The sequence below is a fragment of the Fringilla coelebs genome, assembly GCF_963513975.1.
Source record: "Fringilla coelebs genome assembly, chromosome: 22".
Classification (NCBI taxonomy): Eukaryota; Metazoa; Chordata; class Aves; order Passeriformes; family Fringillidae; genus Fringilla; species Fringilla coelebs.
In genome coordinates, this window is record NC_140048.1 from 9,527,430 (window position 1) to 9,541,529 (window position 14,100).

Below are 14,100 nucleotides of genomic sequence, written 5' to 3' on the forward strand. Positions count from 1 at the left end.
GCGGGATGGAGGGTGCGAGGATGGACGGGGGATGCGAGGATGGAGAGATGCGGAATGGAGGGTGCGAGGATGGACGGGGGATGCGAGGATGGACGGGGGATGCGGCGTGCACGGGGGCGAGGGGCAGGCACGGCCAGAGGAGCTCGGGGCGGCGGGAGCGCGGGGCTCCCCGGGCCGGCCGCTCCCTGCCCGTTCCCGGCCCCGCCGCCCCGCAGCCCAGCCCGGCCTTCCCGGGGCCGGGGAGCTCCGGCGCCAGGGGCGGGTCCCGCTCCGAGCTCGGGGGCTGTGACAGCCGCTGTCGCACGGGGCTCGTCCCTGCCCCAGGCGGGCTCAGCCCTGTCACAGGTGAGCTCATGGATGGCACAGGTGGGCTCAGCCCTGTCACAGGTGAGCTCATGGATGGCACGGGTGGGCTCAGCCCTGTTACAGGTGAGCTCATGGATGGCACAGGTGGGCTCAGCCCTGTCACAGGTGAGCTCATGGATGGCACGGGTGGGCTCAGCCCTGTCACAGGTGGGCTCAGCCCTGTCACAGGTGGGCTCAGCCCTGTCACAGGTGAGCTCATGGATGGCACGGGTGGGCTCAGCCCTGTCACAGGTGAGCTCATGGATGGCACGGGTGGGCTCAGCCCTGTCACAGGTGAGCTCATGGATGGCACAGGTGGGCTCAGCCCTGTCACAGGTGAGCTCATGGATGGCACGGGTGGGCTCAGCCCTGCCACAGGTGAGCTCATGGATGGCACGGGTGGGCTCAGCCCTGCCACAGGTGAGCTCATGGATGGCACGGGTGGGCTCAGCCCTGCCACAGGTGAGCTCATGGATGGCACAGGTGGGCTCAGCCCTGCCACAGGTGAGCTCATGGATGGCACAGGTGGGCTCAGCCCTGTCACAGGTGGGCTCATGGATGGCACGGGTGGGCTCAGCCCTGTCACAGGTGGGCTCATGGATGGCACGGGTGGGCTCAGCCCTGTCACAGGTGGGCTCATGCCTGTCGCACGGGGCTCATGCCTGCCACCCGCGTTCCGTGCGCTGCCCACGCACTGGGCTGGGTTCCTCATGGTCCCCTGTCCTGCTTTTCCAGGGTTTTGGAAGCGGCTGCTGTCACGATGCTGGGGCCAGAGCACACGTAGTGAGGCTGAGTCAGAGCCAGAAGGGCCAAACAGGAATTCGTGCACCTCTCAGCTTGCTTTGAATGTGAGTCTCCTCATTAAGCCTTGGCTTCTCCAGCAGCTGATGGTGAGCTCATTCCTGCCCTGGTGCTTGCAGGTACAGAGCACCAGTAGGGTTTCCCCAGTCCCCTTTCCTTCATGTGCAGAGCCCTGTGGGAGCCCCAGGCCATGCTGCGATTTCCATAGAATCATAGAATATCCTCAGCTGGAAGGGACCCCCGAGGACCATCAAAGTCCAGCTCTTTTGGCCGTGCACCTGGTGATTATTTTTCAGTGGGGATACAACAGTAACAAAAAATACCTTTTGCATTTTTTCCATAGAGACCTTGAACGAGTTTCTGTGAACGGGAGCTGCAGTGGCTGTGCAAGGGAGTGCACAGCCTGGCTGCTGGGCCAAGCTCCTACGTGTTTTATGTGGATCAGGCCCAGGAGTCTTTTCTTGAAGCCTGACTGAGTAACTTTGTTCTGCCTGGCTGGGGGATTTTTGGAGTATTATTTTTTAATGGGAGCAGTGGTGCTTAGCTGATATGAAAGCAGTAAACAAACACTGCTGGCTTTACTGAGCTTATTCTGTGCAGTGTAGCTCAATATTTTGCAATTGGGAGGGTTGTGAAACTGCCTTTCCGTTGGTTTGGGAACACACGTGACGGTGGCTGAATCTGCTGGGAAGTTCCCTGGCTAAATCCCTTTTTTCTGTGGGTCTGGAGCAGCATGGCCCACCCAAACCCATCCCATTCCTCGCTGTGCCTAACCCCAGCCAGCACAGCAGGGCTGCCAGGGTGTCAGTGCCTCTGGTTCCTGGAACAAAGGTTGCTCAGGAAGTGTAAATACCCCTTTATTGCACTGAGGAACTTTGTCATCTGGGTTATAACCCCACAGCAGGGGAAGGGGAACCAGAGAATCATTAATTCTGCAGAAAAAGACTCAGCAGTGCCCCTTGGCAGCTGCCAGTGCTGCTGGCTGGCTTCCCTCAGTGGGTCCAGGGAGCTCAAACAGCCAGGGGAGGAGGGAGGGAGAGAGGGGACAGCCCTGGCAGAGGGCTGGGCAGGGAGGAGTTAAACTAACCAACAGCATTTCAGCTCGGTGTAGCTGTCTGGGAGCAGGAATTGGTGCCTCTGTTTTACCTGCTCACAAACAGCAGCCAAAGGCTTCAGCACAGCCAGCAGGGCAGGACTGCGAGCAGGGATGTGCTGGGACGTTCCTGTGACATTGCTGGCTCAGGCACTTTTGGTTTTTTCTCTGTTGTAACTGGGTCTTTCCTCCCGTTTTCCAGGAAGGGAACAACCTGCCTTATCTGTCCTGCACACCTGAGCACTGATCAGAGACACCCAGTCACAGGAGGAGCAGGAGCTGCACTGGGAGAGGCTGGGCAGGAGGAAAATCTCCAGGTGCTTTTGTGGTGCCTAAAGCTCCTGTGTTACAGGTGAGTCTGCTGGAGAGAAACACAAGGTTACTGCAAACAGTTCAGGCTGCACACAGGGAGAGATATCCAGATGATCCTTGTAATTAAGTTATCATCATTTATTGACCAGAGCTCAAAGTTTTTAAAGAAGTAAATAACATCGTGTGCTGTGAAGGTCCAACTAAGCACAGCTTATAAAATGGCATTAAGGGAAGGAGATAGCCAGTGTGAGAGCTGCTGAAATAATACCGGGTGTAATGAGAGCAGCACAGTGGTTTAGTCACCCATACAGAAATGACTAAACCTCTCTTCAGTGACATTACATCTCTTGAGATGCAAAGTCATTGCTGTGTTTCTCAGTGTAAGTGCTAAATGTGTCTTTTCGCTTAAAAACAACTTTATTTTGAATAAATGAGTGTGAGCAAAGGGGCTTTTTGGCCTGGCTGCAGTGGTTTGAATGGGCACTGAGTGGAGAGGGCCAGAACAGGACGTGCTCTTCAGTGGTGGGGGTTGCAGGAGGCAGAACACAAACCCCAGGTTGTCACCTGGCCACAGACACAGCACCATGAGGCAGCATCTAGACGGGCTCACATCAGTCTGAGGACTGAGCTTCTTCCCCAGGGCTGTTTTATCACAGCAGTCTGCCAGCAGCCATTAGAACCCAGTTCAGTTGTGGGACACAGGAGCCACCAGTGAAAGAAGAAGAGCCTGGGGCTGCCAGTGGTCGTGTTTGTCCCTGAGCTGCTGTGACAATATTGACATGAAGCCATGCCAAGGCAGCCAGGCAGTGTTTGAGCACAGTCCCCAGCAGGACGTTGGAAGCAGGATTCAGGGTGCAGGCACGTGTGCTCCTTTGTGACCAGCTCTGGGATTTGGATGAAAATGGGTTTGTTTCCCTGTGCAAGGGCACCAACACCCCTTCAGCTGTGGGAACAGTGCACGTGCTGCCTAAGGACCTGCAGCACATATTGCCTTCATTTCTAGTGTGCAGAAGGAGGCTGCAGGTTTGTCAGGAACCCAAATTACTGCCTTGATTCAGATCTTGGAGGGGAGGAGAGGCGGTTTGGTGGAGGATCCAGGCAGAGACCCCTGGCTCTTTAGGGGAAAGCAGGTACCTCGTGTTGTGTTTTGCAGCGCTACAGCATGGATTGATTTGTGGTTTTATTCCTGACCTCTAGTGTTCCTGGCTCTACCTCTTCTCCCCAAGATGCTGGGAAGGGTCCTGTGCACGGTGCTGTTCGTGGGAGCCCTCCCACCCCCAGCTGGAGCCTCCCAGGGCCACATCTCCGTGATCTTGCTGGGAGCCACGGGGGATTTGGCCAAGAAGTATTTGTGGCAGGGTCTGTTCCAGCTCTACATGGACCAAGTGAGCAGTGGCCACAGCTTCACATTCCACGGGGCTGCCCTGGCAGCTCTGGAGCCGGGGCAGAGGCTGATGTTTGATGTGCTGAAGAAGCTGTCCTGCCCCCCCGACGAGCCTCCCAACAGGTGTGCCGTGCTCAAGGACCAGTTCCTGAAGCTGAGCCAGTACCACCAGCTGAAGACTGCCGAGAACTACTCGGCCCTGAACAGAGAGATCGAGACCCTGCTCGGCCAGGAGGGGCTGGAGGAGGCTGGCAGGATCTTCTACTTCTCCGTGCCGCCCTTTGCCTACACGGAGATCGCGGGGCACATCAACGGCAGCTGCCGGCCGCGCGCCGGGGCCTGGCTGCGCGTGGTGCTGGAGAAGCCCTTTGGCCACGACCTGCCCTCGGCCCAGCAGCTGGCTGCACAGCTGGCAGGCTTCTTCAGGGAGGAGGAGATGTACCGTGTGGACCATTACCTGGGCAAGCAGGTGAGCAGCTCCTGCCAGCCCAGGGGGCTCGGGGCCTGGGAGACACCTGGTGGTCTGGGGGGAGCGCTGTTCCCCTCCCAGATCCATGCAGAGCCTCTCTTTGTGGTCCAGAGCCTCCTGGAATCCCATCTGTTTCTTTGTCCTGGGAGAGCAGAGGAAATGTGCAGACCAAAGCAGGGCTTCCTCCTGTTGGGGTGGTGAGGGTCCCTTCTGCAGAGCAGGGCTGGGCTCTGTGCCTGGAGCAGAGATGCAGAACTCCTCTGGCCTCCTCCCCAAGGTCAGGGCTTTGGTTTCGCTGAGTAGGCAGCACCTGTCCTCTCCCAGCTCCACATCTCATTCCACACAGGCCTCTCTGCTTAGCCATGGCTTCTGGAAGCACTCCTCCATTTGATATGATAAGGAGCTGATGGGATGTTAGTTCTGGGGGATGCTTAGGGAAGGTTTCTTCCTGCCCTGCAGGACTGTCTGCTGCAGGTACAGCTCAGGCTGTGGAGCTGCACTGTCCCAGAGGGAGGGTGTTCAAGGACATACCATCCTTGTTTCTCAGGGATGTGATGTCACACTTTAAAGCAGCGTGTTCCAGACATGGCAGTGTGGCCAGGTTTTACTCAGAAGTTGCATGTCCAGCTGTGGAGAGCATCTCCACAGAGAAGGGGCATTTCTTCTGTTTTGTTCTGGGGGTTTGTCTCCCCAAAAGAGCAGATGACTTTAGTGGTGTAAGCATCTGAAGTGATGTATTTCAGCACTTTGGAACCTTACATTAGTCCCAGGATGGTCTGACCCAGCCCTTTGTCCTCTGACAGATATAAACTGAGTGCTCTGCAGTTTGTAGTTCAGGCTTTTCACATGAAACCTCAAAATGCCTCAGAAAGTAATGTCTGCTCTGGACAGCCGCTGGTGACCCTGCTGTGCATCACTGCAGGCTCTCCTGCTGCTTTTCTCTTCTCTGACCCACTCTGCTCTGCTGCCTGTCTGCTGCATGGGGCAGGGAGGCAGAGGCACTCTGGGAATCTGCTGAGTTTTTATTGGCTCTTTGAATTTTCCCCTCACAGGCTGTGGCCCATATCCTGCCTTTTCGGGATCAGAACCGACAGTTTCTGGACCCCATTTGGAACCGACATCATGTGGAAAGAGTGGAGGTTGTCTTGAAGGAGACTGTGGATGCTAAAGGTTGGTGAGGCAGTGTGCAGGGTGAGTGAGTGACAACTGGCAGGCTCCTCAGTAATGGGGAGGGGGCCCAGCAGTGGGGAGGTGGTGCTGGAACAGAAATACAAAAGGAGCAGGTGAATGGTGTGTGCTGCCTGGAAACAGAGAGGGACTGTCCCACACTTCCTCTGCTGGAGACTGGCTCACTTCCAGGGAGTGTTGCTGCCTCTAAGGAAAAAATCCATCTGTAATTCATCTGGGAGCAGGGGCAGAACTCCCCACCTTTTTCTGCTGCAGAGCTCTGGGGGCATTGCTGACCTTTCTATCCCAGTTCTTGGTAAACAGCCCTGGATTTGGAATTGATGCAGTCTAAGGCCACTTCAGCTGTCCTGCTGTCTGTCAGCCCCCAGGCTCACCCCCAGCGTGCCTTTGTGCTGTTCTTTGGGAGGTGCTCGTGCATCTCCTGCCTGGATGTTTCTGTCCCTGGGCCAGTCTGGGTTTGTGTGCCTGTTTCTGTCCCCTCCTCTCTGTGGTAGGAAGAGCACTGCAGAGGGCCAGTCCCAGCCCGGAGAGGCAGCGTGGGGCTCCTGCTGAAGGACACGGCTGCACTGCTGCAATGCTGCAGCATCCCCTCTGCAGTGCTCAGCACAAAGCTCCCAGGCTGGGCTGCTGCCTGCAGCGCTCCTGGCCACGGCAGGTGCCCTGGCTGCTGCACCAGCAGGACTGCTTCCCCACTCACTTCACCTCTGCCTTCCTCCCTCAGCCTCCACAGACTCAGTTAATGCAGTTTTGTCAAACCTGGGCTGGTAATCTCTGGTTTGGCAGCCCAGAGCTCACCTGAGCCTCTTTGTGGGAGAGGGGTGCACGGCAGAGAGATTCAGGGAGAGCAGCACTGTCTGTGCACGGCCCTAGCTACTCCCTGTGCCCCACCCCCCTGAACAACTCTGTCATTTGTCATTTGATGTCATCTGTCACTTGATGTCTGTTTTCCCCTGTGCAGCTTCAGCTGGCAGCCTGGCTCCCAGCAAGTCTGCAGCACTGATCCCATTGCTGAATGTGCCTTTGGACTGAGGGGGGAGATGAATGATCAGTCAGTGAGGAAGCCTGTGGTCGTGATGCAGCCTGCTGCTGGTGACACACAGCCTTGAGTCACTCCAGCAGTGCACTGTCCTTCTCCCACTGTCCCCACCTGCATGAGAGGACAGGCAGGGAAAGGGAAGCGTGGCTCTGTGCACGAAATTTTGTCTCCCAAGGGCGTGGCTCAGCCAGAGCCTTCTGAGGACAGGAAAACCCTCTTGTCCTGCTACCAGCAGTGACCACTTCCACTAGGACAGGTTGCCCAAAGCTCTGTCCAACCAGACCCTGCACACATCCAGTGACAGGACACGCCAGCTTCCCTGAGCTTGATTGCTTCAGGTTAATTGCTGGGTGGGGAGGAGGAGAGGAGCTTGGAGCTTTGCTGTCCCTGGCCCCACGCTGAGATGCAGGCAGGGGAACCAGGTGCCCTGAGCAGCATTTTGCCTCCCCCCGTGCCCAGGCCGCACCAGTTTCTACGAGCAGTACGGGGTGATCCGGGACGTGCTGCAGAACCACCTCACCGAGGCCCTCATGTTCCTCATCATGGAGCTGCCTGCCAACGTCAGCAGCGCCCAGGAGGTGGTGCAGCACAAGCTGCAGGCCTTGCAGGCCCTGTGGGGGCTGCAGAGGAGCAGCGCCGTGCTGGGACAGTACCAGGCCTACGACAGCCAGGTGCAGGAGGAGCTGCCCGAGGCACGGGGCTACGTCAGCACCACGCCAACCTTTGCAGGTGAGGGTTTGGGCCAGGGGAGCAGTGAGAGCTGAGCAGAGCAGGAGCTGTGAGCCCTGCAGTGCCAGCCCCGTGGCTCTGGGGCTCACCGCTGACTCAGGGATGTGCCCAGGCATCCGCTGAGGTGGGAACTGGGGGCTGGACAAGACAACGCTGTTGTGTCAGTTCATAGTGATCCAGGGAATGGGAAGCATAAGGGCTAAGGCCCATTATTATGAAATCTCTGCATTGTTTTTAGAAGCAGCCTGTAAACTCCTTTGCCTTCCCATAAACCTGAGTTGAGGGGTAAAGCTTTGTTCTCTGTGGTGAGTGAGCCACGAGGCCGTCTCCAGCCATGCTGTGAGCATGAAGAGAATTGTGTAAATGATGCTCATGCTCAGAAACTGGTTTCCTGCGAGATGAAAGGAGGCTGAACGAGTGGGATAGCTGGGAGGGAGTGAGAATCATGGATGGCCTGGGTGGGAAGGGACCATAAAGATCATGGAGTTTGGGCAGGCAGTGAAGTCATGCAAGGGCTGATGGGGAGCTAGAGACAGTGGCTAGCAGAGGAGCCAGTGGTGGGCAGTGGTGGGGATCCCCAGGAGTGCTGCTGTTGAGGTGCAGTGGGGTGTCTGTCGTTGCAGGAGTGCTGATCCACAGCCACAGCCCACGCTGGGAAGGGGTCCCGTTCCTGCTCACCTCGGGGAAGGCTCTGGATGAGCGGGTGGGCTACGCCCGCGTCCTCTTCAGGAACAGGGCCTACTGCCCTCAGAGCGGCACGCTGAGGGATGCAAGGCACAGCCCGTGTAAACCCAAGCAGATCATCTTCTACTTCGGGCACGGTGCTCTCAACACCCCTGCGGTGCTGGTGAGCAGGAACCTCTTCCAGCCTGTCATGCCCAAGGACAGCTGGAAGGAAGCGGGGGCTCGCTCGGACCTGCACGTCTTCGGACAGCCGCTGTCTGATTTCTACATGTACAGCCCTGTGAAGGAGAGGGATGCCTACTCTGTCCTCATCTCCCACATCTACCACGGCAGGAAGGATTTCTTCATCACCACCGAGAACCTGCTGGCCTCCTGGGCCTTCTGGACCCCTCTGCTGGACAGCACGTCCCGCCAGCCGCCGCGCCTCTACCCCGGGGGCGTGGAGAACCAGCAGCTGCTGGACTTCGAGATGGTGGCCGAGGGAGTGGCGTTCACCCTGGCGGAGCCGGCGGAGCCGCTGAACCCCGGCGGGCAGATGCCGAGTGACTTCAGGGCCATCCGGTCCCAGTTTCGGCAGAGTCCCCTGGTGTCGGCCTGGGCCGAGGAGCTGATCGCGCGGCTGGCCTCCGACATGGAGGAGGCGGCCGTGCGCAGCGTGGCTCGCTCGGGCCAGTTCCACCTGGCGCTGTCGGGCGGCTCCAGCCCCGTGGGGCTGTTCCAGCGCCTGGCCAGGCACCACCACGGCTTCCCCTGGCAGCACAGCCACGTGTGGCTGGTGGACGAGCGCTGCGTGCCCCTGACCGACGGCGAGTCCAACTTCCAGGGCCTGCACCGGCACCTCCTGCAGCACGTCAGGGTGCCCTACCTCAACGTCCACCCCATGCCCGTGCACCTCAACCGCCGCCTCTGCGTGGAGGAGGATGGCGGCGCCCGGCTCTACGCCGAGGACATCGCGGCGCTGGTGGCCAACGCCAGCTTCGACCTGGTGCTGCTGGGGGTGGGCACGGACGGGCACACGGCCTCGCTCTTCCCCCGCTCCGAGCAGGGCCTGGCGGGGGCCCCCACCGTGGTGCTGACCGAGAGCCCCGTCAAGCCTCACCAGAGGATGAGCCTCAGCCTGCCCCTCATCAACAGGGCCAGGCAGGTGTTCGTGCTGGTCCTGGGCAGGGGCAAGCACGACATCACCGCGCTGCTCAGCAGGGTGGGCCGCGAGCCCGGCAAGTGGCCCATCTCGGGGGTCAGCCCCAGCTCCGGCCAGCTGGTCTGGTACGTGGATTATGAAGCTCTGCTGGGGTGATGCCGCACTGTCCCTCCTCCCCTCCCCTGTCTGCGTGGCCTTTACAGCCTGGATTGTCACACACCATGTCCTTGTTCCTGCTGCCAGAGCAGCTCCATCCCGGACGCCTCCGGCCTTCGGGGGGATCCATGGCCTGCAGCCCCTCTGGCACTGGAGCCTGGGGGAGCCGGGCTCGGTGTCCAGAGCTCAGGAGGAGCCACGAGCCCAGGGCAGCCTCTCTGCCTCTGCTCTGGGCTCTCACTGAGGCTTTGGACAAATGACTTCACCTTGAAGTGCCTCAGTTCTCCTGTTTGTGCTTACTGGCATGTAACTACCTCACAAGCACTTTGGGGGACTTGTTAAATCACCTGCCTGCCAAATTCTGTCTGATTTTATGTAGTTCTCAGGCTAAAAGGAGCAGTACCACATGGATGCCTGCCCTGCTCAGCCTGCTGGGCCAGGGTGGCTGTCCCAGGGCAGTGATGGTGGTGTGGATGTGGGACCCTGTGTGTGTTGGAAATGAGGGGGGCAGGCTGAGGAGTGTGGCACGACTCTGCTCTCCTGGTGAATGTGAACCCGAGGAGCAGGGCAGCTCACAGAGCAGTGCAATAATTACTGAGGGAAAGCTTGCTGCTCAGGGGAATTGTTGGGTTTACTAGCAGAGAAATCTTTTTCTTTTGGAGCAAAAATGCCCGTGCTCGCTTCATTCCAGTTCTTTTGTATTTGGTGTGAGGGAACAAGTTTTAATGAAAAAGTGACCTATGAGAGAGTAACTATATTGTTATGAATAACAGAGTTTATTCCTGTCTTACAGGTGACTGGGGCATTACAGTTTTCTTATTTTTGCACACTTGCTTGATAATATATGGCTGGCACCTCTTGAAATGAACACTGAAAGGTTCATTTGCACTTTGAAATAAGCACATGGGTTTTTCCCCAGGGAGCTACTGTTCTTTGCAGCTGAAAATAGGGTTTATTTGTGGAGTCTCTATCTAGTGGGTCACCCCAAAATTTATCTGAGATTTTATTAAAATCCATTAAGAGTTTGCACATGTTTTCCTTGGTGACTGGAGCTATCTGGGTTGTTTGGGGGATTTTTCAGAAGGGTATTTTTTTTCCACACAGACAGTTTCTCTTAAACTCTTTAATACTTAGCATTTGCTAAATGAAAACCAAATATTTTTGAATATACAACATTTATGACTGGAAAGAGAGAGACTGGATGGGAAGAAGGGTTAAATGAGCAACAAATCTGATGAGGAGGAATGGTAGCAATCCACTGGGCTGTAGGCCAAGGAAGCAGGGCTATTTTTATTTTGTGAGAGTTATTAATAGAAGGTGTGCACTTTCTTGAGAGCTTGTATTAACCTTGCTTTGCAAAGGCAGCTCTATGGAGTAACTTCTTACAGTCTGTTTCTCCCATAAGTGATTATTGATACTAATTTTTACTCATTTTTTTAATGTCAAGTGCATTCCTACAATTTAATGGTGTGATTATATGTTTTACAGAAAACTAACACTGGAAATAACTAATTTTTCACTTCAACTTTTATAAATCAAATTGTGAAATCTTTTTTTTTCCCATGAGTAAAGTTTTGTGATTCTTTTCATATTGTTTAATGAATAAAGAATTATATTTATAAAAAATAAGTAGTTTTTAACAAGAACTGTCTTTTAATTTCTTCCAGAGATGGGAAGCACTTCCTGCTGAGTGAAGTTTTAGGGTTTTAGTTGTGCAAAGTGGACAATGTCACTGCAGTATTAAATGTTCACTCTGACTCTTGCTTTTTTTTTCCCTTTTTTTGTTTTGGTGTCTCGTCCAGATAAGGCCAGGACTTTCCAAAACAAGGAGCAGCCAAAGCCCTTTTAAGGTGAGAAGATGGAATCACGCAGTGCTGGGTCCTGGAATGGCCAGGCCTCAGGAAAGCCTCCCTGCTCCACGTTCACTGCGTGTTGCATTTCCATGGACACTGTCACCACAGCAGAGAGTTCACAGAGCTGCATTCTGGCTCTGAGCTGTCCTCTGTGAGCTCGGGGGTGCAGCTGAGCTGAGCTGTGCCTCGGGGCTGGCAGGGGAGTGTGGCAGCATTGAAATCAGACCTTTCCTTGCTGCACTCCTGCTGATGCACGTTTCCCTGGTTGCAGCTGGAAGGGCTCTGCCACTCACAGGCCTGGGGGGCAGTGCTGCAGCGATGCAGGGCTGGCACGGGGTGCTGCAGCAATGCAGGGCTGGCACGGGGTGCTGCAGCGATGCAGGACTGGCACAGGGTGCTGCAGCGATGCAGGGCTGGCACAGGGTGCTGCAGGGCTGGCACGGGGTGCTGCAGCGATGCAGGGCTGGCACAGGGTGTTGCAGTGCTGCAGGGCTGGCACGGGGTGATACAGCTACACAGGGCTGGCACGGGGTGCTGCAGCAATGCAGGGCTGGCACGGGGTGCTGCAGCGATGCAGGACTGGCACAGGGTGCTGCAGCGATGCAGGGCTGGCACAGGGTGCTGCAGGGCTGGCACGGGGTGCTGCAGCGATGCAGGGCTGGCACAGGGTGTTGCAGTGCTGCAGGGCTGGCACGGGGTGATACAGCTACACAGGGCTGGCACGGGGTGCTGCAGCAATGCAGGGCTGGCACGGGGTGCTGCAGCGATGCAGGACTGGCACAGGGTGCTGCAGTGCTGCAAGGCTGGCACAGGGTGCTGCAGTGCTGCAGGGCTGGCACGGGGTGCTGCAGCGATGCAGGGCTGGCACGGGGTGATACAGCTACACAGGGCTGGCACTGCAGCGATGCAGGGCTGGCACAGGGTGCTGCAGAGATGAGCTCCGTGCCAGCTGCTGCCCCAGCTCTCCCCATGATGGGGAGCTGGCTCTGCTCTCACACACATTATTTCTCTGTGCACAGGATTTCCTGCAGGAGCCGAGTGTCCGGCACACAGAGCTGCCCTGGCTGAGTGTCCGAGTGTCCACACACAGAGCTGCCCTGGCTGAGTGTCCGAGTGTCCACACACAGAGCTGCCCTGGCTGTGTCCGAGTGTCCGGCACTCAGAGCTGCCCTGGCTGAGTGTCCGAGTGTCCGCACACAGAGCTGCCCTGGCTGAGTGTCCGAGTGTCCACACTCAGAGCTGCCCTGGCTGAGTGTCCGAGTGTCCGGCACTCAGAGCTGCCCTGGCTGAGTGTCCGAGTGTCCGGCACTCAGAGCTGCCCTCGTTGCAGAGGAATCGCTGCGGGTGCCTTTCCCCAGCCCCTCTCTGCAAGCCCAAGCTCTGCCAGCAGCAGAGGGAGCTGCTTGCCCGTGCTGGGGGAGCCTTTCCAGGCCCGGAGCAGCACGGCTGTGTGACACCAGCGCAGGGATGGCGGGACTCGTGCCAGCCAGTAAACCACTGGGATTTCAGGGGTGCTCCCTCAGGGGTAACTCAGCACTCTGCTGGGGTTGTAAGTGCTGCTCCAAATAGGACAGGGAGTAAATTCTGCATCCAAGTGCTCCCGTTACATATTCCCATCCTTTAAGGCATCTTCACATCCAGCACCCTGTGCTGAGACAGAAAGGCCAAGGAGTCATGAGAGGAGACATCACAGCACGACTCTGCTCTCCAGGTGAATTTAAAGCAAAATACCTGGATTCTACTTTTGTTTTGTTTTGTTTTAATGAAGGGTTTAATTTCATTCAGCAGCTGCATTTACTTGTGTTGCAGTGTCTGAAGTGCTGTGCTGGCTCTGCTGATGTCTCAGTTCTCAAGAAGGGACTAAAATGAAGATAACTACTTTTATTCCTGCAAAGTGCCCCTGGGGAACGTCTCTTTTTCTCCTCCATCCCACCCTCTGACTCCCTTTTCCACCCCATCTTCCAGCTGGGGAGGGTGTGTTGATTGTGCTCCGGGCAGGCTTGGCAGGGTTTCTCCCTGGTGAGGCTGCTGTTTTCACAGCCCCTCTGTCCTGCAGCACACTGGGCTGCTTTGGCTTTGTGGCCACACTCAGAGGCACTCATTGTTCCTCTCTGCTGCACTGTGTCCCTCAGAGCCCGCAGGCACAGCCTGCCTGCAGCAGGGACATGTCTGGGGCAGAGCGGCTGCTCTGCTGCTCTCCCTCTGCCCTCCCCTGGGCACAGAGCTCCGGGCTCTCCGCCTGCCCGGCTGGGTACCACAACAGTGTCCCCTCTGCTGCAATGGCAGGGTCACCCTGGCAGAAAGCACATCCAGAGTCTGTCCCAGCCTCACAGTCCATGCTGGGAGTCCAAAGGATTTCAATATTTAGCTTCAGACATTCCAAAGGGACGCAGTTTTCAGAAGGTGGATGCTCATCCCCGTCCAGACCCCAGAGCTAATCTACAGCGCTGAATGCTGACCACAGGAAAGCAGGCATGCCAAACCATTCCTCCTCCCACCTTCCTTTTAATAGTCTAAGCATCAATTCACAAGGATGGGAGCTGGAAAAGTCTCTGCTAATCCAGGCTCCATCCCCAGTCAGAGGGTTCCCATTGCAGACCACGAACACTGGCCCCTGTCAGTCACCCCCTCTGCCTTTGTTCTGTTGTTTGAGCTGTGGACAGTGCTCAAAGCAAGTGACTGAAGATTAGCAATTCCTGCTTCTTGAGGAAGCAAGAAAGTCAAATATTAAGGAAATAAAAGCAGACAGGATTCCATAGGAGCTGTGATCTCATCTGGCGAGAAGCCACCACAAAGCTGAGAAGTTCTGCTTCAGCACTTGTCACGTCTGGTTTCCTCCAGCTTCCCTGCTGCTCCTCTCACTCCTCCATCCCACTTCTCCCTGAAATTTGTGGGGGAAAGTAACTTAA

General features: G+C 56.6%; 1 protein-coding gene across 1 annotated transcript; it reads left to right on the forward strand.

The window, feature by feature from the left end:
• Positions 1 to 1,079: 1,079 nt before the first annotated feature.
• Positions 1,080 to 10,967, forward strand: H6PD (hexose-6-phosphate dehydrogenase/glucose 1-dehydrogenase). Its single transcript, XM_084220348.1, has 6 exons — positions 1,080 to 1,193; positions 2,442 to 2,591; positions 3,749 to 4,404; positions 5,457 to 5,574; positions 7,088 to 7,357; positions 7,981 to 10,967. The coding sequence occupies exons 3-6, from the start codon at positions 3,778 to 3,780 to the stop codon at positions 9,336 to 9,338; spliced, it is 2,373 nt and encodes a 790-aa protein (XP_084076474.1). The 5' UTR covers positions 1,080 to 1,193; positions 2,442 to 2,591; positions 3,749 to 3,777; the 3' UTR covers positions 9,339 to 10,967.
• Positions 10,968 to 14,100: the final 3,133 nt, after the last annotated feature.

Coding starts and splice junctions, on each gene's coding strand:
- H6PD (XM_084220348.1), top strand. CDS start 3,778: ATGCTGGGAAGGGTCCTGTGCACGGTGCTGTTCGTGGGAGCCCTCCCA. Junction 5,575..7,087: donor GGAGACTGTGGATGCTAAAG/GTTGGTGAGGCA, acceptor CCCCGTGCCCAG/GCCGCACCAGTTTCTACGAG. Junction 7,358..7,980: donor CACCACGCCAACCTTTGCAG/GTGAGGGTTTGG, acceptor CTGTCGTTGCAG/GAGTGCTGATCCACAGCCAC.